At 39.2% G+C, this 27,815-nt stretch overlaps 1 protein-coding gene across 1 annotated transcript; it reads right to left on the bottom strand.

Annotated features, from left to right (window-relative positions):
* Window positions 1-405: 405 nt before the first annotated feature.
* Window positions 406-26,252, bottom strand: LOC131682243 (dynein assembly factor with WDR repeat domains 1). The gene is made up of 9 exons (XM_058963600.1): window positions 26,122-26,252; window positions 25,984-26,056; window positions 25,723-25,926; window positions 9,379-9,501; window positions 9,000-9,317; window positions 8,419-8,944; window positions 7,627-7,853; window positions 1,549-1,654; window positions 406-1,246 (listed from the first exon to the last, which is right to left on the bottom strand). Exons 1-6 carry the CDS (start codon window positions 26,159-26,161, stop codon window positions 8,449-8,451), a joined length of 1,254 nt encoding a protein of 417 aa, XP_058819583.1. The 5' UTR covers window positions 26,162-26,252; the 3' UTR covers window positions 406-1,246; window positions 1,549-1,654; window positions 7,627-7,853; window positions 8,419-8,448.
* Between the last annotated feature and the right edge of the window lie 1,563 nt (window positions 26,253-27,815).

Genomic DNA, 27,815 nt, shown 5'->3' with positions numbered 1-27,815 from the left:
TTAAAATGTGGCCACAGTCCCAACTACAAATATGTTTAAAATGATCGTTAATGAGGGCGAAGCATTGTTTTCGAGTGTTATGTCTGCTAGTCTGTGGCTAAGTGGCATTATTTTTTTTAGATTTTATTTTATTTTTTTGACTTGATAATTTATTATTAACAAAGAAAGTATAGGGAAACTTATTTGTTTTTGGTTGCTACTCTAATTCTCCAAAATCCCTAGATGTATGGATTACACTCCATTTAGTACAGCATTAATTCGTTAGTTTGGGCTCGTAAATTTTACTGTTCCTACTGGAAAGCCATTGGATATCCAAATCTTATGCCAAATTTACAATTTACAGTCCTTTACGGCTTGTTTTTGATAACAAATAGTTAACCAATTGATCCGATGCAGCGACCTAAATGATAAATCTGTGCAGTATCGTCACAGATAACAGACATCCATACTCGAACATATATTAAAAAATGCATTACTTTATACATTCAAAATGCTTGTGTAAACATTTGCACGAATATACATTAAAATACTAGCGTCGCCATGCTAGCTGATCCCAACTAGGGGAATTACTATGGCGGCCACTTTGAAATCTCTATGTGATCAGCTGTCAATTCAGTCATACGCACAGTAGCGCACCTGGTGGAGATATCTCAACTACTTCTTTATACACTGTTCATTTTTGCACAACTTTTACGCTAGAGATGGACGTCTGTTCTTTGTGGTATTGTATTTGTATGTATTTTTTTATTTTCTTTTATGTCTTGACATTTCACTAAGATCTTTTTCGGCTGAACAATGTTTAGCATATTCCAACTAGATACCAACTAATAACTTAATTTTAGCATATCCCAATTAGATGTCAACTGAAACTTATCGGCTATTTTCAAATCTCTATGTGGTCATCTGTGAATTAAGTAAAACTGAGTAGCGCACTTGGTGCTGATACAACAATAGCCTTTAAATAGGCCGTTAGTTTTACACACCTTTCATGCGCGAGATGGACGTCAATTTTCAATGGGATAGCGCTCGAAATATTGTCGCTAATTTTGCTTATTTCCAGCAATAATCACACTAGCCTATTTTGAGCCATATCCAACTGAATGCCCAATTATTATCTCAACGTAAAAAAATGGCATACAAGCTTCTTTTCAGCGACTGTTATTTACAATGTTTTTAGATTGGTTTCCTTTTGTTAGCGTTTCACTGGCGAATCGATGAGTTTAATACACTTTTGGCGCAATAATATCTGAAATGATGTAAAAGATACACATTTATTGTTATACATAATTGACTATTTTATTGATTTGCGGGTTGCGATTTTTTTGATTGTGCCTACTTATAAGCGTTTTCGGTTTCAATGTTAAGTGAAATGTATGAAATGTTCGATGAATCGATTGATAGTTTTTCTGCTTAACAATTTTAAATGGTTTCGGTAGACGCTTTTTTGAGTTTGTTCAAAGACATTTATTGTCTCGAACATCCTACCAAAAATAGACCAAAATAAAACGATACAAATATTTTCTATGCTTAACTGAGAACAATACTCACTTTTTTAATCAGTAAAGCTTTCTTTCAAATTGATTGATTATTTTCTGGCGGTTCCAGCGAAATTCGGCTTTGCGTAAAGAGGCTGAATGAATTGGACCACGTCTACCTGAAGTATTGTCAGTGAAAGGAGGAAGTGATCAGTGTTCTTTTAGTGTTTGTAACATATGGGTTTTGATTATTGATTTATGAATACAAAAAATAAAACTTGCTATGTACAGGAATTTTTAGAGTTGAGAGCGGTGTCCAAGAGTTCAAGCTTTTTTTCGCCCTCGATCGACAATAAAAAATAAAGATGATGAAATAAATGAAAATAATTTTGCTTTTTGAAATGACAAGGCATGATTGAGTCATAAGAACAACTGAAACATGTAATCATTTAATAATTGAAGGAACGAAAATAAAAGTCACAAGAACAGAACATGCTTCGTTAGCTCTTTCATGCCCGACTTTTTTCTAGTGCATAATAGGGTTCCAAAATTATTCTCCTTTTAAAGTCAATAAAAATTAAGGGGTCAAGAGACATGGAAAAACCTATTTTTAATAATGCGCATAATGTGCTTCGCTCCCAGTGCTAGAAGCTGTCCAATTTTTTATTTTCCAATGCTTAATACAATTCTTCTAAAATATTTGCAATAGTCCAATTGATTGAAAAACATAGTGGAAGACAGTCTTAATTGATAGGTTCTATTAGTTGTCAATTATGTTGAAAAACAATGAAGATAGATCAAAATTTCATTTCTTCAATGTAAACTGTCCCTGGCAGCGCTTCTCCATCGGAATTTAATCATACTAACTGCTATCATTTTTTATCTAAAACTAATACATATAACTGGTGTTCAAATGAAAGGTAATAGTCACATTTATAAGCCTGACTTGTTTTTGTGAGTAAATCTTGTCTGAACCAAAAGTTATGGCTTTTTAAAATGATTGTTGTTAAATTCGTTTAAAAAATCCTCAGTATAAAAACCAGAAGAGAAATATATCCATTTCGTACAATGTAGTGACTGAATGTGACTATATATGGATTTTCTTGTGAATGGATTATCTATTTTTAGGCGGTTTTTTACTTGCCGACTCTTTCGAGTGAGAACTTTTTGAGCGATAGTTATACTGACGGATCTTAGTCCGATTTTTCGCTTGAAATTTATGAAGTTCTAATATATATGAAGCGAGATTTACGAAGCATGTTCCGTTCTTGCGACTTTTACTGTTGATTGTTAGTGAAAGTACTATGAAAAATGTCGGATTATGTTTCCAATATTGATGTTATGAAATATAACTCCATTTTGAAATTTAGACACGCAAAGTTAAGCAACTAGTTTTTCCATTATCTCTTCGTCTCTGCAGCACTGTTTTATTCATAATGGACCAATGTTATTTATTGTGCTCTCGTGCTTTCGTCGCAACTCTTTCTTTTGCTCACGAGTTTTCCGCAGCTATCTCGGAGCCTCGCTTAAATTATGAAATGGCTCGACTTTTAAGCCATTCAACTCTTGACTCTTCTCTTGGCCTGTAGTGTATTGGCACTGTATGGGACTCACGATTCACTTTTGTGCCTAACCACTAAAACACTCCGTACTCTTTTTTAATCCTTTATCCCCGAGGAAGGTATTGTTTCGTGAGGGTTTCGTTGTGCTTTCGTCACAGCTCTTTCTTTTGCTCACGAGTTTTTCACAGCGATTTCGGAGCCTCAGTTGATCTATGAAATGACTCGGTCGTTGAGCCACTTAACTTTCGACTCTTCTCTTGCTTTTCAGCTCCATCTATCACATGCCGTGTAGCTGCTGATTTCATCAGCCATTTAGCTAGCTAGTTTTCGTGAGTAATTCAACTCCCAGCCTTATCACGATCTACTCGGATAGTCCCCGGTGGTGAACTCACCCTACTCCGACTGAGAGTTCATCGATGGAAGAATTTTTCCGGATACCGCTTTCTTGGCTCAGTTAGCTTCCAGTTTGATTGAAATCTACTCAGATATTATCCGGCGGTGAAACTACCCTACTCCCACTGTGAGTTCCTCGGCGGCAGAATTTCTCTCGGTACCGATGTCTGTTTCGTAAACCAATTAGCTTCCATCCAATTAGAATCTACCCTACAGTGAATTCTTCGACGGTGAATTTATTCCGATACCGATGCTTGTTTTCGTGAGTGATTTAGCTCCCCGCTTCGTCCCGATCTATTCGAACTAGTCCCCGGCGGTGGATATAGTTTTCTCAACGGGCCAACCAGTAAGTGTCGAGGTCTTTTCAGCGAATCCGGGTGGAACGTAGCTTCCGATTCACTGGCGCCCCAACGACTAGCTGCTGCTGGCTGTGGATCTTGCCTACTCACGAGATAGCCGGTAGGGTGTCGAGGTCAGTGATTCCGGTGGAGCCTTGCGTCCGGTTCGCTGGCGCCCAGGTGACTTGAACCCGGTGCTGCGTCGCGTACTACTCAACTGGTTAAGAGCGGTGGATCTAGTCTCATCCGACAGAGAGTTCCCTGGTGGTGGAATTTTTCCCGAACCCAATTTGTTGTATCACGGCGACTTTCTAGTCGGCGGCGCTGTTCTGTTGGTCCTTTCACTATTTTCTCTGGAGCTCGGAGAGTATACTCGTAACTGCTCTGTTGACCGCGTCCAAGATACGCTCATCGTGGCACATCTTTTCAAGAATATTGTAGATTGTCATGCCGGGCATCCCGAGCCAATTTCTCATGGGTTCAAACACCGTACAACTCCATAAAAAAGACCATGAATATGGTCCGCAACAAATTTTAGAATCATCAATATACCAGGCGGTAAAATGGTCTCAAAAACCCACAAATACACCAGCTTATGTTTATATGGGATCTTCCGGATCATGGTGATGGTGTTTTCATAGGTTGAACCCATTTCAAACACTATCAAAATACGATGCAGTCGGGGTGAATTTGGACCATGAGCAAGGGGAAATTATGAGCTTTTCGTTTGCTCGGGACACCTCTTAGAACTTCTTTGAACTTGGGGCATTCGAAGGCCACGTATTCCAGTATCTTTTGCACGTTCACACACTCCGGGCCAAGGGGTGACGAAGCATGTCCAGACCGATTCATGTACTTCTGGAAGCATCCAGCTCGGACCAAAACTGCGTCGAATGGAAGTCGACCTCTCCATGCTTTCTTGCTGCCACTTAGTCGACGGGTCCGCTCTGACCCCTTGAATTTCGTATATTGCTCTGCTGGTGGCATTCTACGTCCTGATCACGATACGCTAATTTTTTCCGGTTGTTGACCAGCACTACCTCTGTCCTATGGCGAGCTAGGTGCAACTTGACGTCAGCCACGTCAGGTTTCCACGATGCATATTGTCTCAATCGTCGCCTTTTACACTTCCTCGAGGGTCTCGCTGGTTATCGCCAGGACCACGTCATCTGCAAAGCCGACTATCTCGACCCCCTGGGCAGTTCCAGTTTTAGAAATCCGTTATACTTTATATTTCAGAGCATTGGGCCGATTATGGAGCCCTGAGGTACTCGTGACCCTAATCGATCTCTGTCCCATGTTCGTTTCGTAGATCAGTACTCGATTCTAAAAGTAATTTTCCAGAACCTGGCACAATTAGTATGGAATCCGCATTCTGTGGCGATTGCTACACAGCTGGCGCTGTTGAACGCGCTCTACACGTCGATCGTTACCACGGCGCAGTAGCCATTACCCCTTCTTCTATGCCTCGATGCTTGCTCCGCGCTCGCGATGACTGTGCGGATAGCATCTACCGTCGAGATCCCATTCCGGAATCCGAACTGCCTTTCCAATAATCCGTTCTCATTTTCAGCGTAGTTCATCAATCTGTTGTCCCGGAAGTTTATTAAGAGTATCCAACAGGCATATAGGCCGATATGATGCTGGATTTCCTGGTGGCTACCCTGGTTTTGTATGCATGTGCGTATATATGTGTGTGGGTGACCAAAAAGGTCACTTTATTTTCTCAGAGATGGCTGAACCGATTTTCACAAACATAGTCTTGAATGGAAGGTACAACGTTCCCATCGGATACTATTAAATTTCTAATTGATCAAACTTTCAGTTCAGTTATAGGGTGATGAGAACGGTCATGCAGCAATTCCGATTTCAATTTTAGAATTTTTTTTTTCAAAAATGGATTCCGGATGTCCCGGTGAGAGTATCATAATTCAGGATAACAGCCTTATGGGTTTTCTCGGAAATGGCTAGACCTAGATCGGTCTGAACTTAGTTTCAAATGAAATTTGTTGCATCTCCGTGAACTGCTAAATTTCATTCCGATCCGACTTCCGATTCCGGAGTTACGGGTTATGGAGTGTGCTCACATAGAAAATCCCGATTCAAACCAAGACCGCGATGAATGCCAAAAATTTATTTTTTTGTTAACGTGGGTACCAAATTATTCGCATTTGCAGTTCTAGTCCTCGAAGTCTCGTTGGCCATTGACTAAGTTCCCGGAAAATGTGGCATTCTTTCAAAATTAACAAACTCACATCGGTTTCCCGGAGATTGTTGGGCTGATTTTTCATAAACATAGAAACAAATGAAAGTTTTTTATCCTCATAGACGTCTATTAAATTTCGTACGGATCAGTTATATGGTTCCGGAAATATAGACTGCAGATAGGAAAAACTCATATAAACCGGAGCTAATTTTTTTTTTCAAGGATACCACATGAAATTTCAGAAAAAACGAATTCGATGTTTTGTGCGCAATTCCATAACTATTTTAATTATAGGCTTTGACCCTTTGGTTTTTTCACTAATTTTATCTGGTTTTCGGCTAAATTCTTCTCCTTACGGTAAATAGGGTGGCCAGACGCCCTGGTTTCCCAGGACTTGTCCTGGTTTTTAACTGACTGTCCTGGTGTCCTGGGACTTCTAGGAAAATAATTGATTTGTCCTGGTTTTGCTCCCCTAAGCTAAAAAAATGGGTCTTCGCTTGATTTATTTTGGTCACATCGCAAACAAATCGAACCGGTTTCGGACGTGGACCAAACTATGGGTACTATTGAGTTGATGAAACGATACTTATCTGAGTTTCATCTTGGTTTAAATCGTCTTTCAATCCTGAACTCAAAGGATTTCCTAAATAATTTACATCGACGGTTTGGTGACTCTGCTTATTCCCATCTTGCAAGCATCTCTTGCCACTGGCATATTCCCATCTTGCTGGAAATCCGCGAACATGTTTCCAGTCCATGAAAAGGGAAATAAACGAGACGCCAATAACTATCGTGGAATAACTTCATTGAGTGCTGTCTTGGAGTTTTTTGAGCTGACATTATGGAAAATTTTAAGGCTTACAGCATTACCATGGTGATGATCAACATGGCTTCACGCCTGGACGTTTGACAGCGACTAACATTTTGTAACAAACATCCTACAATATCCTACATATTGGAGAGTAAGGAATTTCGCTATCAAGTTAATGTTATTTGCAGCAATCAATCTATCGCTTTTGGTAAATTGAAGCACGATATAACAATCCTTAAAATGCATATATTTCGAATCAATAATAATTTGTGTAGTTTTTTCAATCTTACCCCACGGAACGAGAGATATGGATTGCCAAGGACCCACATTTACTGCAACGTCAACAAACACCCCAAGGAAGGCACCTGGTACTGTTGATATTTCTGTTGTACTTCAATGATGTACATCTACTGCTGAAGACTTCACGACTATCTTTCGCGGATAATCTGAAGATATCACGTCTGATTCGCTCAACTAAAGATTCCACCAGCAACATTTTTTGTTGATTGGTATAGAAAGAACTGCATGTGTGTAAATCTGAAGAAGTGCTCCGTGATTTCACTCACACGCAAGAAGGACCCGGTTGGATTGAACTATATGCAGTAATCAAACGCGAATTTTTGTTCACTATCGAACACCCGGAAAATCCATTAGGCACGTTCGAGGGGGAAGTACCGTCAAATTGACTTTGCATCAGCGGGAAGGCGTGGTCCTCTTACGACTGTCCTGGGTTTTTACTCGCCTAATATGGTCACCCTAAATATAGCACTTGGTCTGACGGAAATGAATTAAAAATATTTGCTGCATTGTTGTTACCTAAGAGTTGGACTCTAGCACTTACCTTTATGAGAAGTTAACATTTTATTTTGGAAAACAAATTGTGCGAAATCAAGATCCGATAAAAGCTTAAGAGCCAGCACTTTAGCATTCATATCGTTCATATTGAAAACATTATACATTAGAAAGCTTTCGAATGTCATACAATTAATATCTAAGCATATATTTGGTCCAATGTTCAGCTTGTCTGGTACTATATACTACATCACATTTCTTTGATTTCGCTGTCGGCTATGTTTCATACCAATGGCAATGGGAAGGCATGGAAAAGAAAATTAAGAAACATAAGAAACAATATTTGCACTATGAACTTATATATTTCTGTCGGAAAATGTTCGCAATAATGAAGCGAATGGAAGATTGATTAACAAATATGAAGGCTCTACAGCTACAGGTGCGTGAAGAATATTTATAACAGTGAGAGGAGTATCATCAATTTGACAAAAATCATGAAAATGTCGATCACAACATTATATATTGACACATTGTAGAATGAGAGTTGTATTATTTTTTTTTCGTAGACTTAATACATATTTGTTGTATAATACAATGCTACTGGTATGTTTTATGCTTTAGTCCTATGCAATATATTCAACAATGTAATAGTGATGTAGCTACACTAATGACGATGAATTTCCAAACTATTTCCAAAAATACGGATGAAATGAGTTGGACGACAGCAATGCTCATGGGTATGAAAAAATGTTCCACTGTTAATGCAACCTTTTCGCAATCCGTTAGAGCGTTACAGTTTAATGTGTTTGAAATTAGAGATAATATTCATACAGTTACATACTTTAAATGCTTGCCCGGAAAACCAGTCGTATCATCTCCATATCTTACAAGTGTTGTCTTTGGACGCGGTAATGATGGCATCTCCGCAATAGTTGAAAGAGCATGAAAACACCTCGCCATCGTGCCCGCCTAACGTTTGCGAACAAATGCCTGTTCCAGAGTTCCATATTCGAGCGGTTTTGTCAGCTGAAGCCGTTAGCAGCAACCCACCCGGTGGACTGAACGAGACTTTTGACACTTCGTCAGTGTGACCAGCCATTATTGTGACCAGCTCGAAACTCCCGGTGACATCCCACACTTTAGCGGTGCAATCGGCACTTGCTGTGGCGAGACGGGTTCCGGTAAAATTGAATGTCACATCTAGAACCTCGTCTTTGTGATTTGCCACCGCTTGACAGCTCTTGAGTTTTCGAACGTCCCAAAGTTTCGCTGTTTTATCAAGTGAACTTGTGGCTATGGATGAGCACTGGAAGTTCCAAATTGCATTACTCAACTCAGCTTCGTGTCCTCTGATGACGGTGGCATGTCTACAAAAATTGAAAAATGTAGTGTTTGCATGAAAACATACGATTGTTGTCTTACTCTTTCATTCGCATATCCCAGACAATGGCAGTTTCGTCGAATGACGCAGTCAGTAACAAGTTCCCATCCTTACTAAAGCGTGCAGATACTACCTCTGCGTTATGATCGCCGAATAGGTGTACTTCCTGACCAGTCTCGGAGTAAAATACGCGTGCCGTGTTATCCATACTGCACGTGACTACTTGTTCGCCTTGATTCGGATTGAACTCGGCTGCAACAATTTCAGCCGTATGACCCCAAAGAGTGTTCAAACAGTTACCCGAGGTAGGATTCCAGATTTTGGCTGTCTTATCGAAAGATCCGGTGAGAATACGGTCACTGGGATGAAGAGAAATAATATTTTAGGTGCTACTTGCTCCTAAATTAGCTTCGCGCTTACCATGTGGGAGAGTTGTACGCAACGGAAAACACTACATTATCGTGTCCTTTCAATACCTTTTCCTCGTCACCGCTTTCTACGTTCCATATGCGGCAGGTTCGATCATAAGAACCAGTGATACACCTGAAAAGATAGTTGATAATATTTAAAACATAATCCACTCTGAGAAATTCGTCTCGTATGTGATATAAAAATGAGTTATATTCCACCTATATAGTCATCTATTACGGGGCCATACTGACTATCTTCTGAGGCCACAGTAGCGTCAAGAATGTCACTTTGATGTTGTTGACATGCTAATCTTTTCTCTTTAGAAGCCTGTTGCAAGCGTTGATCAATTGACATGCGTCTCTCGGATTGCCTTGCGACAATCTGATGGGTCTTTTGGGCAACAAGATACTCCAAATGCATTGAAAATCTTCAAAACTGCAACATTTATTTCAGGATAAGGTCTTGATTGATATTTATCAGTTTTCGGAATATAGTTGGAACTGCATACTCGCGATGCTGCTTATTATGTTGTTTTCGGTTTCAGAATCGAGTCGCTCTAGGTTCGCTATAATATTTACAATACCCATACGAAAGTGACAGCTCCGCGCGAACCTAGAGCAACTCTGATTTAAAAACGAAATAGGCATTATATAAAATTTAACGCTGCAGAACATTGTTTTAGTTTTAAATTGGATCCGGTTTAATTAAATCAAATAAATATAAATTCAATAAACCGAAAAAAAAATTGAAAGTGCAACTCTTTGAGAATATTTTCTCAAAATTTTTCATAGAGATCCGACCAATAGATCAAAAGTTACAGCGCCTTTAAGCGCGCCTCGTCTATCAAGAGTAACTTGAAACTTTAAACTCGATTTTCTCGAAATATTGTTATCCAAAAATGACTTTTCTGTGATCACGATTGCCGAAAAACTACACAACCGATCTTCTTCCATTTTTCAGCTACTCGAAATTAATTTTTCTCGTGTCTTAACGATTATATTTTCGCAAAAATTTCTATTTTGCTGGTAAGAATTTTTTAATGCAATTTTTAGTGCTCAAAACTTCGATTTTTTGGAAAAAACGTTTCCATATGCAGAAAAAAAGATTATTTACTTAACTAATCGTAAGCGTACGAGGAATACTTCTACACCACTACACCCAAAACAAAAATCTCTTGCAATAACTGCAAGTGACAATCACTTGCAAATAATGTTAGCATCGCTTGCAATTTTGCAGTTAATGCCGCTTGCAATTGTTGCGAGCATATAAAATCACTTCATCTCTCGCTATACGTCCATGCATTTCTTCAACCACTGTCAAAGGATTACCATCACATTCACGTACCTATGCTGGTTGGTATAACAATGCAAGGCAAGCTTTTATTTTCCGTCTGCTTTTTATTCATTCCTCACCAACATCATCAAACGCAGTTTTGTGGCTTATTCATTATTCACGAGATAACATCAAATTGCGAGTTTTAACGGTCTCTCAACATGTGGAAAGATAGAACAGTGCATTTAGTCAGTGCTACGATGCGCAAGGACGTGAGTTAAAATCTGGGTGCGTCCTTTACTTTTTTCATTAATCGTGAAATCATCCAAGTGTTCATATACGACTTTTATCCACTCATAATTATCTGAAACCATGGTTGAATGGATTAAGTGTTGGTTAGTGACCTCCCTGGACGGGGCTCATTTTTCAATGCCAGCTGACTTTTTTTCTAACACATGCGTCACCAATACACATACATCGCTAATACTTAGGCAAAATTCGTTTTTTTTCTGTTTCTTACTTTACATGCAAGGAAGCTTCTTGCAATTTTTGCACATTACCAGAACGCTTGCAATTTTCGCTCGTATTTATTGCATTAATGTAAGCGATTCTTACAGGGTCTGTTTTGGGTGTAGAATTTTTAGAGTTTTGGGATTTTAGTTGATCTACTGGAGTTCTATCATGGTAACTGCAAGCGTCTTAAATAAAAAAGGGATTCGGGCAAAAGACCATAACTCCACCAATTTCCAATATTTTTTCAAAAACTCATTCTAGTTTTTGCACTAAAAATGTACTAACGAAAAACCGTAACTTTGTTATAATAAATGCATTGCCACATGCTTTAAATAAATCAAACTTTCCTCAATTTTTTCTCTCATAAAGATATGTAGCCTTTAAGAATTTTGTTACTGTTAAAGGACCAACAAAATTATGCATTAACCAATTGAAGTCCAATCTATTACGTATAGTAGGTGCTAAGAATAAATTAAATCAAATAAAAATTTGAGTGCGCGGGAAGTATTTGTTGTAGAACAGCCGTTTGTTATAATATGACTCCACTTGACAAAGAAAATATTTGTAGTCGTTTTTTCCCTGAAGATAAAGGTGAAATCCTTCGAATCGTCGGCCATTTGATGCAAATTAAATATTTTTGCTAGAATTCCGGGATCAAAAAGCCATTTTTCATTGCGCTAATATTAATACATTCAATTACACAAGTAATAATGCAAAACAGGAATTATGAATGAGTCAATATAGTGTTTAAATTCTTGCTGCAACCAATTTGAAAAGTTAGGGTGGTTAAAGCAATAAACAATGCTTTTGTTTTGATTCAATTTTCTCTTAGTGGTTACAAATTTTTGTCAGGCTGAACAAAATATTTTTTTTTAAATTCAATATTAATTCTTCAAAAGGGCTCATGAGATTTTTGTAAACAAACTTATTTCGCTCAATATTTCGCTGCCAAGTTGAGTTTCATAAAAAAATACACATGAATCAACATCTTTACCATTGGTACAATCAATTTCAAATGCTTTCTGTGTTGAAATTATAACAAATTAAGAGAAATCAGCAAAACAAAGGTTTGTTTACAAATCTTATTAGCCCTATTAAAAAGTTGATACACTGAAAAAAACATAATCATAAGAAATACCATTGACTAAATTTTCCAAATGAATTACACGTTAACATCAACTTCGTTTTGCTTATAGATTTCATTGGTACAAGAATAGGTGAACTCAATTGTTTTACATATAGCAATGTGACTCATTAGCACGGCAATGAACATTCAATGGATACATATGTTGTATTCACGTGGAGTTTGTTTGAATTTAATTTGAAACACCATATGAAATGCTTTTTCATAGATTTTCATGTGAAATTCAAAGGGAAATCATTTCCTTTTCTTTTTAACATGAACACGCACGTGAAAGTGATGTTTAATTGCATATGGTTTTATCCTGTCTATTATTTTCAGTGTATGGAATTAGATATTCTGAAAGTATATACACGGAAAAAATTGTTCCCAAAAGCGTGAATAAAGTGCCATGATTTCTGGAACAACCACGTTTTTACGTTACGAAAACAGGACCAAGGGCAAAAATCATGGTTTTTATAATTATGTTTAATTTCCCTTCAGTATCGCCCGCGTAATGCTTTTATTAGTGGAAATATTTGTTTTTGTTTTGTAAACTTAAGTCATGTTTTCCGCCATGTCATAACTCATGGCTAAGATTCGGAATTCATGAACATAAATGACTCAACTCGTGACTGAAATATCATGATAACGTGAATAGAATATATGAAAATCGTTAGAAAGATCCTTAAATCATGAATATAAATCACATTACTAACACAAAAGTCGTGACTAGTGTTCTGAAATCATGACTAAAATACCACGAAATAGAAATTACGAAAATTGTGATTAAGATCGTGAACCTAAATTGATGAGAAATCACAAAAATCGCGAATAAGCTCCTGCAATCACGAACATCGTTTAACTGTCGTTTGTATATTCCCAATTTGTGAATAAGGATCGCAACAAATACTAAACATGTCCAGGGAACAACCACATTAACCCTATCAAACATTCGAATGTAATGCCTTGTATAGTATATAATCGACGCGAACTAGTTTTTTGGAAACACAAATAGTTTCATGAATATGAGGTTTTTTATTCACAATTTCAGAAACTTGGTCACGGTTTTCGTAAATCCTTCAGTTCACAAAAACGTGATCTTGTTTTCATGAATTTCTGAGCGGATTTTTTTCCGTGTACGTTGAAGAAAATTCTGTTAAAATTGTGAAACGATTCGAACCTTGATTCGTTTCTGCTTCGTACACACACGAACATTCCTCTTTCGCAGCTCATGTCAAATAAGCACTTTGTGAAACAAGATGATCTCTTTTATCAACTTTTTGGTGCAGATGGAAGACCATCCTTTTGTACGACAAATAGAAATATCATCATTCTTTTTGGTGTGGCTTTCGCTTAGTGACAGGATTGCCACATTCATTAAATTTCCTAAAGGTTTTGCAGAAACCATTGGGGATTATTATTTTTAATATTTACTTATATTATGATTCACTAGTAAAGGAAAAGAATTAATAAGTTCAAACTTAATACAAGGTTATTAAAGCAATTTTCTAATCGAATATATATTATATATTCGTCCTAATAAGTACGAAAATCCTATGGAACGATTTGAGCCTTGCCTGCACGACTAATATGAACCAGCAATTCGCCGTCTCGCTTCTGTTCCGCCATCGTCATTTGGAACTGCGAACAAAATCCTTCCAGCGGACACAAATAAACGTTCCCCTTCTGTAGCTCGTGTCAAATGAAAGTTCTAACAGCTATCCTACAAGCAACAGTAGCGATAATCTAACTTTTTTTGCCAGAAGAGCAGGCATGGCAATGAAGGAATTCGGTCTTTTTTTTAACTAAATTTTGCTTTGTTTGCTTGATATTACATAGAATTTGTTTACATTTTTAGAGTTTCAACTTGGTTTTTCAACTATGGTTTTGTTATTTTCACTGACGTGAGTTTCTTTCTGCTTATATGTATAAGTTTTACATTAAAACGTGTAGTTTTGTTCGGAATTTGTTAATTACAATATCCTACCTATCTAGCCTAGCGAAATAGCCCTCTAATGAGCCTGGCATCTGATTCTAATGCACTGTTTTTAATCTTCTCTGAATGTTTGTTAATTTTAGTTTCAAGCAGGTCGATGTTCGCTAGTCGATGAACTTTAGTTGTGCTGGTCCTGGTTGGTAGATTGAGGATCATTTTAAGAAACTGGTTTTGAATCCTTTGTAGCTTCAGGTGGTGGCTTCGGGCGCAGGATTTCCACACATGAGATGCATACAATAGTGTAGGCAGTATTACCTGTTTGTATACGGCTAGTTTATTAACAGTGGACAGCTTAGAGCGACGGTTGATCAACGGATAAAGCCGGCTTAGTAGGATAATGCTCTTGGTCACTGTTTGGTCCACATGAGAGCGAAAGATCATTTTCTTGTCGTAGATTAATCCTAAGTAACGGAATTTCAGAGACCACGGGATATCTACTCCATTTAGTTGGATCTTGGTCGACGGTTCAAGTCGTTGTGTGTTTCGGTGACGAAAAACTATGATTTGTGTTTTGGCCGCATTTATGCATATCTTCCACCTGGTTAGGTACTCATTAAATGTGTCCAGTCCACTCTGTAGCTTTTTAGTCATGCACTTTATTTTTCTGGCGTTGTACAAGATAGCCGTGTCATCCGCGAATAAGCACAGTTCTCCTCCACCGGAAAGAAGAAGAATATCGGAGGTGAACAGGTTGTATAAAATTGGTCCTAAAATGCTTCCCTGAGAAACGCCTGCGCACACGTCGTAGGGGTCCGAGGTTTTACCTAGGATGCAGACTTGCGATCTTGGAGGTAATTTTGTATGATTTTCACAAGGTATGTCGGGAAATTGAACTGGATCAGCTTGTGGATGAGACCGTCATGCCAGACATTGTCAAAAGCTTTTTCAATGTCGAGACAGGCCATGACAGTTGATTTAGAAACCGCCTTATTTTCGGTGATGAAGTTTGACACCCTCTGAAGTTGATGGGTGGGTGAGTGGCCTCGGCGAAAGCCGAATTGCACGTCAAACAAAGTGTTGTTCGTTGCTGCATGTTCAAGTATACGGTCGTGGATGGATCTTTCGAAGGCCTTGCTGAGTGCAGAAAGCAGGCTGATCGGACGATAGCTACTGGGAGTGGTTGGGTCTTTCCCAGGCTTTAGTGTCGGGATGACTTTTGCAAGTTTCCACTGATTTGGAAAATAAGCTAGCTTTAAGCAACGATTAAATATCTGCTATCTCCCCAGGCGGAATGCCGAGCGTTGAAATCTCCCGCAATGATGAATCTACCACCTCGTCTGGTTAGTTTTTGGATGTCGTTTTTAAATCCATCTGACGTGCGAGATTGGTTCGGGCAGTATGGCGCAACGAACACTATTTCCCCTTGGTTGGTACTGATTTCTACTCCAATCGATTCGATAAGCGTCGTTTGAATGCTTGGCAGTGATTTGAACTGCAGTCCTCTTTTGATGGCGATAGCAACTCCTCCCCCAGCAGAAGTGGTTAGATCCAGTCTAATAACGATGTGATCCGGATGCGAGAAATTAGTTCTCGGCTTGAGATGCGTTTCTGTGATAATGGCGATGTCAATATCTTTATTTTTCATGAAGTCCGCCAGTTCGAGTTTCTTGAGTGCCACTGAATGGGCGTTCCAGTTAAGGACTTTGAGAGGCGAGAATTTGACCATGACGATAGTAAAATGTCATCATGACAGCTACTTGTTCTTGGCTGGATCGGCAGGCTTTTGTTTGCCTGTCTAGATCGTGAAGAAGGGGGGGTGGGGGGGTAAGTTTTTCCATCGTAAACAGTTGGCCGGTCGGAGGTTGTTGTGCTACATCTGAGTAGCTTCTGAAACCTGGGGGAGGCTGTTTATGCCCTGCGTTTGGAGCTGACGGTGGGATTTTTTCCAGTCCAAGTGGAGGGAAGGCGAGTTCATCCAGCATCGGTGGTTTTGGCTTGCGGTTCGGCTGTTTTCTGTCCATCGCTGCCTTGCAGATTCGGATGAATTCGATTCGTTTCGGGCATTCCTTGCTGGTAGCTTCGTGTTCTTCTTCGCAGTTCGCACATTTTTTGGGAGTTTCTTCCATTGGGTTACACTGGTCCGTTTTGTGAGAGCCGGCACATAGCATGCAGCGGCTTTTGACGTGGAAATTTTTTGACCCGTGTCGATGGTCGGGTGTTCCCGTGTGAGCGATGGTCGGGTGTACCTTCTGCCGCTTGCTGATAATTCTGTCTGCCTTCCCCCTCGCTCGTGGTTGTGTCCATATCGTCATCGCTAGATTGGCTCTGGTGGTCGCTGTTAGCCTTTTGGTGTTTTTTGTGTTTTCGAGTTACGTTGATATAGCCGTCTTCGTTCTTGTTTATTTCTTCCCTGCGTACGTTAACTGATGGCTTTGAGATGCCGTGAAATATTGTTTGTTCGGCATTCATTTTTAGGCCGGCTATCTTTTGTGTATCAGAAGATGTTGAAAGCTGTTTGGTAGTGGTGGTTGTAGATGAGTTTGCTTTAGTTGTTTTGGTACATGACTTACCGTAGTGTGCCGTCTGATAACAGAACTGGCACGTAGGCGTCTGCCCAGGATATGTGCATAGGGTTCTTTGTATGTAGTCAACACCTCGGGATGATTTGTCCTCGAAAGTCAAGTAAAACGGTATAGGTTGGTACAGCCGCATTCGCACCACCCGAACACCGTTGAGTATGCCAGGGAAAAGTTTCTCCAAGTATCAGTTGTGACGGATTCCACTTCTCCATACTTCGACATGAATCTTTTAATGCAATCCGAATTAGTACGAGGTGCCAGATCATGAAGTTTTATTTCAGTTAGATCGAGATCCATATACACGGGGATCTTGGTTTTGACGTTTTCATATTCAACGTCATGTTGCATATTGTTCTTTGCTACGAATCTTTCTGTCTCGGCTAAGGAGTTGAACGTTATAAGAACTACTTGCCTCGTGTGGTGAAGCTGGACCTCGGTAAGATCAAGTTCCATTTTCACCTTGACCAACTGTTCCACCTCGCGCACTGAAGGTCTAAGACGAGTCTGCGAAAAATCAATCGCGATTGTGTTCTCCCGTAATGGGTGAAATTTATTTTGTGGTGTACTCATTTCACTCACAGTTAGGTGCAACGGAACTTTCCTGTGTCTATATATTACACGTACACGTTAGAGCGGCGCGGCGCGGGTAGTATATTTCTAGAGAAAATTTTCAATAGGACGTAAGGAGAGCCTCTCTTTGTTTACTTTCTCCTTCGTGTATTACGACGTCATTACAACACTTTGCACTAATTTTCCAGTACGTATCGAAAGCCGACGGTTTTTACTAGAATATTATGCAAAGCCTAGAGTAGCAAATGTTGAAATGGCCGTGTTCGGATCAACAATAACACCTCTTTGGCAATCGACGTTTACTATAAGCCGATCAAAGCTAAAATGTATTTTAAATGTTCACTGTTAGCAAATAAGTTTTACTTGTTTTAACAATGTTAGGTTTAAATTTAGAAATAGGCAAATTTTACTCAATAGTTTTACTCACATTTAGTGTTTCTTTAGTCTGATTTTCTCCTCCTCACTACTTCTCCGTACTATCCAAATTTTAACCGTAGTATAAGTTTTATTCTCCGTTCCGAACTTTCCGATGCGAGTTGTGCCTATAGAATTCTTGTTTGTATATAATATCCGAAATTTACATTTTATTTACTTACGTACTAATTAATCGCCTTTGTTTTTACTGGTATGACCGCTAACAATCAACGTTCAGCAAATTAATTTTAATTAGTCTTTCCTATCACTCTCTTTAATCTAACCTCCTTTATTTTTATTATTTACCTTTTTCCGTCCACTGACAACTAAAACATTCTATCACTCTCTATCTCACTCATCTATGTCGTTTGACGTCTTCCTTTCCTTCTGTCAACACACCCTTGTGGCGCATATTTATCTCTTCGCAGCGGCACCCATCTTATTGCAGCGGCATGGCAGTGTTCCCAACAGGCCGAGTAATGGACAGAAGAGAAAGACCCCAAAGAGAATCTCTCATTGTTACTTACGTCCTATTGAAAATTTTCTCTAGATTTGTTTGTATGCTGTTCGCAAGCGGTGTGTTTTTTTGCTTCTGATCTGTACGAGATGAGGAAGCAGATTGACATTCTATGATTATATGGAAGAGCGCTTTGTATTCTTCAACAAGTTCATCGTTATGGAGCTTCTCTCCAAGTGGATCAAATATAGCTGGTCCCGAAATTTAATGTCTTTTTTCTGACGCCTGATCTTATACACCGCCTGCGGTTTTAGTTTGCACTCCTCAAGCTCCTTCTTGAGTTCTTCTGTCAGCATGTCTGGCAGCCCTCGGAGTTGGGACGACAATTTTATAACCATTGGCACACAGACGGATGGTTGCCTTGACGCCATGACTGATGAGGTTGTTTATATCCGTCCGCAGCGTGGGCGGAAAACCCTGAACGTAGAAGGGGGGCATTTTCTCCTTCTTTTCAATTTCCTGGTTGGGCAGACCAGCGAATCTGTTGTTGGCCAGCAGCTTTTTTGTAGCAGCCTTCTCACTTCCGTCGGCATCTGGGTCTAGCTGCCTTTTGGATGTAGCAGACTGCCCTACTCCAGGGCACGTTTTGCCCATTTCTTGGGATGGCACGAAATTCGCAAACAGCTCGAAAAATCAAACACAACTAACAGCTTACAGCAATAGAAACAAGCGCCCAGACTCGGAGCGAGCTAAACACAAACTGAAGGAATTCGGTCAAAAACATTCCTTTTATATCAAGCGATGTAATTTTTTTTTTTTTTTTTTTATTTCGATTATAGAGGTTTTAACCTTAAGGTCATTCGCCTCTTCGGGTTAGAAAAATCTCTTGTGAAAAATTTCTAACCCTATGTGCGGGGTCGGGACTCGAACCCAGGTGCGCTGCGTACAAGGCAATCGATTTACCAACTACGCCACGCCCACCCCAAGCGATGTAATGTGTAGGATACTTATGAATGTGGAGATAATTTCTGTGTTAGGGAAAGTCTTGCGCAAATTTGTGAAAATTGTATATGTTTATCTCTATTTATTCCATATTTACGGATTTTTCAATAATGTGATAATAAAATGCACAGATAAATTTGATAACAATTTTTTACTGGCAATTTTTAGAATCGATTGGTGTTCGAATTATGAAAATTCATCATCAATTAACAAAACGTAAGCGAAAACTTTTTCCAAAAAACATTTCGTGACGCAGTTCGAAATCAGATTTTAGTTTTACACCTAGCCCCAGCCCCATGTAGTAGAGTAAAGCATTTTCAATGCTAAAAGTTATAAGAAACAGTTTGACCCGCTAACACTTAATTCGTTACAAAAAGTTAACACCTAAAGATGGTTAAAGTTCCTGCCAAATTCACATTCTGTACCACTGCGCTAGAATGGTTGGCCCTGGCAGACAGTGTGCTTGAAGCAAAAAGGGCTCGAGAGTTGTCGCTCCGGTTGCTGACAGCGTCAAGATGTACCAACTGATAAGGATTTTCGTTGTACAGCAGCGAACGAAAAGTCCATAATAAATACCCCTATTTTCAAAGTTCAAATTCATCTCTACGGCATAGTGTTGAAAATGATCTCAACCCATGAAAACATCATGGTCCTGTAGATCCCATATAAAACCACACTTTGGTGTATTTATGGGTATCTGAGCCCACGAGAATTGGCTTGGGAGGTGTCTCGCCATGGGAGATATTGAAGTTTCGATTCTGTCAACCCTGGTAGTACTGGTTCCAAACAGTATAGCAATATTCTAGTGTTAAGCGAACTAACGCTCAATAAAACGATTTATAGCATTACGCACTACTCAAGTTTATTGCTATCCGGAAGATGAATCATAAGTGTCTTGATTACTTATCCATCAGGTACGTTGTTTGAATGTTTGTTCCGAATCCAGTATAACTCTAAGATTTTTGACGTGAGAGATTGTTCAAAAATCTGGCATCGGTTGAATCCCGTCACGGTGTCTCTGGTAGAAAATATTTAAACAAAAAAATTAGTATCGCTAAACTTCTCACTAATCGAAAGCTTAGACGCTCCTCTTTCATCTGAGCATAACTTTGAAATGTTCTATCGGGAGGTCTAGAACATTTATTTTTTTAAACATTTGGACGATTATTTTTAGGTAATTTTTCAATTTGGATCTTAAAACAGATATCTACCTTTTAGGAGCTTTAATCAGTGAACACACACTGTCAGAGGAACGGATTTGTAAAGTTAATGAAAACCTTCGAAGACACCATTTAGCCAGTTTTGCGTTGATAATTAGATTTCTTGAAATTCGCAAAACAAACCTTCATTTTTGCCTTTCTCATATAGAAAGGTTATGCAATCACTCTGAAAAACGACAACCTAATCCCGGCCCGGAGGGCCGAGTGTCATATCCCATTCGACTCAGTTCGTCGAGATCGGAAAAAGTCTGTATGTGTGTGTGTATGTGTGTATGTATGTGTGTGTGTATGTATGTGTGTGTGTATGTATGTGCGTATGTGTCAAATAATGTCACTCATTTTTCTCAGAGATGGCTGGACCGATTTGCCCAAACTTAGTCTCAAATGAAAGGTGTAACCTTCCCATCGGCTGCTATTGAATTTTGGATCGATCGGAATTCTGGTTCCGGAATTACGGGTTTCAGAGTACGGCCACACAGAAATTTCTCATAAAAACTATAGGAAAAATTAAAAATAGAATTTTTATTTTTGATGCTAAATGTATTCAAGGTGCATAAAACGTCGAGATTTGATGCAAACACGAAAAAATTTGACGAAGATTCACTTTTTTGGATTTTGCACATTTTTGCCTTTCTCATATAGAAAGGTTATGCAATCACTCTGAAAAACGTCAATCTAATCCCGGCACATCTAATCCGGAGGGCCAAATTTTTTTTTCGACTCGCATAAGGTTTCTGGATTTTAACAGGGGCGTAGTTTATGGTTTACAGAGAGGGGTTACACCCCCCTCTACTGTTCACTCCCCTCCTTTAAAAATCTCCTTACATCACCCCTCAGACCACCACCTCATACCCCTCCCTTTCAACCCCATTATCTTTAAACCACCACTATATTACAAAGCATACCAATTTATGCTGGAGAGTCGTTCGTTCATGGGACTTTCGCCCTCCTCACATACCCACCCCCGCATGACAAAATGAGTTAGTAAGCAGATAACATTGATCTAATGCTGTTTAGGCTAATGGAGTATGATATTTTTTTGTTTCAAGTGTTTCACCGTCGACACCGTAGGACATTTCCACAATTATGTTGAACATAAAAAGCCTCCGTGCCATAGTTTAGAGAAATGAGAAAGGCACAATTGCACCGCTAGGTGGATTAAAACAGGTTTTTTAATATTGTAACGACATTTAGCAAGGGACTGGAAAGTGAAATATTTTTCAAATATTAAGGAAGAGCAAGGAGTAGTAAGTAAGTAAGAAAGTTTTAACGACATTCAATTAGCTAGAGATTACTGGGTAGGGAAAGTTATGAAAATTAGAGCCATAGTACTCAAGTGAGAGCAAGGATGTGAAGTAAACAGATCGGAAAACTAGGAGTGGCAGAGTCATTAGAACAGGTTTAATATCATACGGGCTTAATCTTTGACTTCTGTTAATGAGGGTCGAGCTTAGGCAGTATAACTACGAATCACCCGAGTTCACTAACATGTGTCCTGATAAAGGTAGACGTGTCTATCTTTACCGTGACAACCGACCAGTCCGCATAAAACACATAAGGTTTGAAATATTTTTCAATATTAAGTGCCATAGTGCTCAAGGAAGAGCAAGGATTTGAAGTAAGAAAGTTTAGAGAAAAGCGTGGAGTAGGGTCATATGAGCAAGCTTAGAGTTTCCCGGCTACTTCACTCTTTTTCTTCTGCAACGCGGGAGTCAGGAGCTTTGGCATTAAATGCGATTAACCTGAGTCTGCGGCATGTCCAGACAAGCGTAAAGTCACTTAATGACTTATGCTGTCGGAACCATGACTCCCCGGAATCGCAAGACTGACCTCGGCACCTAACCGACCAGCATCGAGATAACGTTTTCGAGAGGAATTCCAACGTCGGAAAATTTCTCCGTCGGAGTAGATCGGGAATTAGCTCCGGCAGATGCTCGTCGGGGCGCCTGTCAACTGGAAGTCACCCTCCACCCAGATTCGCAGGACCGACCTCGGCATCTGCCCGGGTAGTATCGGTTTCGGAAGATCTTCCACTGCCGGAGAACTCTTCGTCGGAGTAGGAAAGATCCACCTTCGGGGACTATTCCGTTCGTAGCGAATCGCCGGCTTGAATCATCGGGGCGCCAGTGAACCGGACGCAATCCTCCACCGGGAATCGCTGGACTGACCTCGGCATTCTGCCGAACTGCATCTAAAGAAGAATAACGTGTCCGTCAAAGGTTGCAGGAGACATTCTTTCGCCTGATGTAGGCCAGTGAAGCCAATTTTCATCAAAATTAACGCTCATCACCCAATCAAACCTGATAGTAATCCATGGTTTCGATGCACGAATATGTGTACAGACGAAAACCTTCCATGGTAACCTATTTTCAAGTTGCAAACAAATCAGTATCGATGAAATGCGTAACCAAGTTCGCTTGTTTGCATTCCCTCCATTCTTTCATTCCGCGTGATCATTTTTCAATCTGAGTATGCTTCACTATGTTCAAATCTTATCCATTCAGAAGTGAGGCACGAGATCCAGAATATTTTTCGAATTCAATCGAAGTGATTGAGACAGTTTTGACGCTCTTATACATAAGAAGGGCATTTGAAACCTATAGTTACGAGCCTTTATGGTACTAGAACCTCGGATAGTACTATTGATGCCAAAATATCTTCATTTTCATACCCAAAAAAATGCAACGAATGCTATTAATTCATTCATCAAGCATCGAAAGTTATCGATTGCGATGAGAAAATATCCATATTGGACCGATCCTCACTCAATGCTGAGTTGCCTCTGACAACAGGTAGTACAGCATTTATTGACGAATGAAAAGTTCTATTTGGCGCGTTATGTATTTGGATTTTATCGCCTACTACAAATAGGATGACCTGATAAGCAAGGACAATTGGTTCAGTATACAACATTCAACGTTGATATGCATAATTTTAGATCAACAATATTTTCATCAATCACCATCACTGATGTAGACTAGCTCCACCGTCGGGAATTACGCAGAGTAGCACCAAACGCGACAGACCCTGGTCGTTGGGGCACCAGTGAACCGGAAGCCACCCTCCAACCGGAATCGCCAGATCGACCACGGCATCCAGCTGGTCAACGTAGTCATTTCAAATAGAATCGGGGGGATCAGGCAAATGTCGGACTTCTTGGTGGAGTTTAGAGGAATAGGGTTCATAGTTATCTTCTCTGTTCAGAGTCCCTCACTCTGGCACACGACGGACGAAATCGGTTGTATGGTCTAACTACTGAACGTGTGCCGGGTCGGCGTAAAAGCTTTATAACCAAGTAAAAAAATACACGCTCAGAGACTTTTTTTCGATCTCGCCGATCTGAGTCGAATGGTATAAGAGATTCGGCTCTGCGGGCCTCGGCTAAAAAGTTGAAATTCCGACCGATTGCATAAGTTTTATTATGAGAAAGGTAAAAAGGTATTCAGTCATTTTCTGTTTTTATTTTCACTGCATCAAGAATGCTTCGCATATCCTTAACCCAAAGACTAGTAATTTATAACCAAAAATAAAAATATGAACATTTTATGTCTGTTGTTTAAGCATGTGCATTCACGAGGATCTATCTTTCGATAAAAGTCGCTTCAGGTGATGCCCTAGAAATTAAAAGGAAGCTGCATAAAAAGAATCGCATAACTTTGAAAATTCGCATAAAAAACCGCATAACTTTGAAAAACCGCATAAAAAAGGCTTCAGTGTATTCATAAAGGTTAAAAAATGTTAGTATTTTAGATCGACCTACAAATGAGTAAAAGTATCCGAATTATATAAACATAAGTATTTATTTTGCTAAAATAAAAAAGTTCTGGACCCTTTGGAAGAACGACTCAAAATTTGTCTCTTTTAAAAAAAACTAGTTTCCGGATAGTACATCAGTGATATTGATTTGTTTGTGGTAATATTGTTCTACCAGAGACAAAAAATATACCGGGTGAAAATATTATTCAAATTTAAATGCGAATTAACGGGGAATTGGCTAAATGTCGGTCTTTGGTGTCTTCAAAGGTATTTATTAACGTAACAAGTCCCTCCTTCTAATACGGAATATCTAAAGATTAATCCCTCTGAAAGTGAGATATCTTCTGAGAGCTAATCATTGCAACGTTCATTGAAACGCAGTCTTCAAAAATAATCATCAAAGAGTTCAAAAAATTATTGTTCTAGACCCCCTGATAGAACATTTCAAATTTAGCCTCAGATGAAAGAGGAGTATCTAAGCTTTCGATTAGAGAGTACTTCAGCGATACTGATTTTTTTTGTGTAAATATTGTTCTACCAGAGACACCGTGCCGTATCTGTCGAAACATCTTCATTTCGTCGGCGAAGAAAACGCCTAGTTATTTAATATAGACGTCATTAAAATGTAGCGAATAATTAATATAGGATGTAGAGAGAAATAGTCATTATAAAAAGTCCTTAAAGCTGATTTAAAGTTCTTTCCATGTAGGTCGGAACGAAAGCAACAAAGATGTAGTACGTGAACACCGAGTATGTCTAGTATGGATGTTGAAATATTATTATAACATGATTCGAATGCCGATTTATCTGCGTAAATCATGTAAATGTTTAGAGTCAATCGGCAAATTCATCAAGTACATACGAATTTGTAATGACATTACTGAAACCATGACTGAAGATCATGATAAACCACAAATATCTTTACAAATAAAAGCGTTAAACAAGCGTTAAAGCACATGATTTTGCTTCACGGTCCGGTTTCGTATTGTAAAAACGCGATTGTTCCAGAATTCATTAAACGTCATTATCAAGGCTCGTCAAAACCCTACTGCTATAAATAATAGACTCAATACGCTATCTAATATTAGAAAAGTAACCAGCAAAACATGAACACAACAGGAATGTAAATTTTCAAATTTTCAATCAACAACAACTGCCCTGTCCTTTCAATGAAGTGCACAAAATTACAAGTTCAAGCGTGAACAAGGTGCCGAAATGTATTTTATCACGCTATAGTTAATCCATCAGTTCGTTTCGCCAAACATGACATGGCGGGACAGCCAACTGTGTCTATTTCCTATGTTTGTGCAAAGCACTTCCGACCATTCATGAACTTATTTTCAATGCCAATAATGGGTGAGAATGTTCATGCTGCACGAAATCGCACCAACCCTCGACCAATGCAATGTTATAAATAACGATCGATTTGTCTGCAATTCTGTTTTACGATGCGATAGCTTTTAGCTATTGGTTCGATTCTGTGGCTACTACTGAAATCAATAGGTACTCACTTTTTTCCAGATTTGTCGAAGGACACGTTCGTCAGTGGAAGGATGTGCGTTTGTAGGGTTTTGAAGAGGTAGAATTTTGTCTTTACAGGTTCTTTAAGTTTCTTCTGAAGTTTTTCAAGAATCTCTATCAGTTGTGGGAAGATTTCCTGCGTTATTAACGGTTCGGTTGTGGCAATTTGTTTCGTTAGCACCTGGAGGTCGCAGCTGCAAGAGACTTCAATGTTATCTCAGCATTAGAAGAATCAATTCTTTCTTCATTACCTAGGAGTAAGATCTAACAGATCAATTATTTTGGTTTCTTCGACATCTCTTTTCTTATAGTTGAGGGCAATGCCTGTAATTAGAATGAATTTGTTGGAATTGGATTTGTCGCTAAATGTAGTAACTATGGGTGCTCACCTGGTGGGTAATATCGTAGATATATTTTTATTAATCGCATTTTGAAGTATATTTTTTGGCTTACAGTGTTTCAATGTTATAATTATCAAAATTTGGCGCAAATTTTAGCAGAGCGTCCACACTAGATGAGATGGAGCGAACGAATGTGAAGAAATTTGCTGAGAATGTTGGATCGATAGTACTGGAATTAAGTTTATGGAGATCGGGCCCAAAACACGTGCTTTTGTTAGCATGGTTATGGTTACCTTAGAAATTGTGTGCATTGGTTGTTTATTTCAAGACGCCCCACTTGTTGATTTGAATCGACTAAAAGCTATAGTAGTTATGTCGACACACAATTGATATTCGCTCGTTTGTACGTGAAGGGATTCTGAATTGCACGGAAGACCATAGGAGACACTCTATTTCTCTTTGAATTTTTTTGAAAGCTTTTTGAAAACTTCACTCGCAAAATGCGTTGATTTACCCAAGTTTGGTGGAGCAGAGGGTTTGGCGCTTGTCTTATAAGCTGGTCATCGCATATTCGGGTCTCGACCAGGAAGGATTGCATTCGAATTATGTAGCATTTGTCGTATACGTTGAGAATCGGCTGTGATTTTTTTCTTCTATTTTTCTTATTGTAGAAGCACGCTGAGCACGATGCTGTAAATGGCTACAGTATATTTAATAGACATTTTCTAAAGGAAGAAAAGGGAACGTGTTCGTTGTTTATTACTTAACAAGCCAATATCTTGTTCGTTAATGTTTGAATAACTATATACTTAAATTTCAATAGTCTCTCACCCTGAGTGAACTCAAAATAGGCTAATATGAAGCATACTTGTCAATAAGAGGTAATTCTTCATATTGGCTGACATACTCAGTTTTGTTGTATGGGTATTAAACTAATGGCTTCTTTTAGAGCAATAAACTCCTTTCCTGTAATTGCTATGTCATGGACGGAACAAACTGCCGTACAATACCCACCTACTACCTGTAGCAAATTACAGCCGCCGTCATTTGGTCCAGCTCTCATAATCATCAATCGACACCCCGATCCGTCGGTGTGGGTGGATGTTGTGCTACATGCTGTGCCTTTACGTTACATATTGCATCACTTGTGGCTCGTGAGAAAATGAACATCTTGCCCTCTCTATGGCAGCTACGAGCGATGTATGATGTACACAATACTACACTGAATAGAAGAGCGATTATGCGTTCACTGTCAAAACATATCCTTCACGCTTAGGGTCGCGATGTCAATCGAAGCGCATCGTGCAGTGAAATTATGTTGGCGATTCTATGCGAAGGGATTCGAAATATCACTAGGGTGGTTGGTGGACGTTGATACATCGGGCTGCAATAAAGGTTTGCGTAGTATTGGTTTTACTGGCTATTTGCGGTAAATGACGGCATTGAGGAATGATGGATGTGTAACTTACCGATGAATGGGTATACTAGAGGCATTTTAAGTCTGTTTATTTGCTACAGCACATAACGTTTAGTTTGAAGGTGCCTATTTGTTCTATTCTACGTTTAAAATTTCCTAAAGCTAGGATTTTATAATTTAACTCTAGGGTGAACACTAGAATGCCCACAAAAAATTTTTTTTGAAAACTCAATCGGCCCACCCCTGAGTAGACTTCCAGTCCCAATAGGAGTCTCTCTTTTAAATTTGAACTGGTCTAGCTGCTGGACCAACATATTCGAAGACT

The sequence above is a fragment of the Topomyia yanbarensis genome, chromosome 2 (assembly GCF_030247195.1).
Source record: "Topomyia yanbarensis strain Yona2022 chromosome 2, ASM3024719v1, whole genome shotgun sequence".
Lineage (NCBI taxonomy): Eukaryota > Metazoa > Arthropoda > Insecta > Diptera > Culicidae > Topomyia > Topomyia yanbarensis.
Note: the sequence above shows the minus strand (reverse complement) of the source record. Positions and strands in the feature narration are given on the sequence as shown.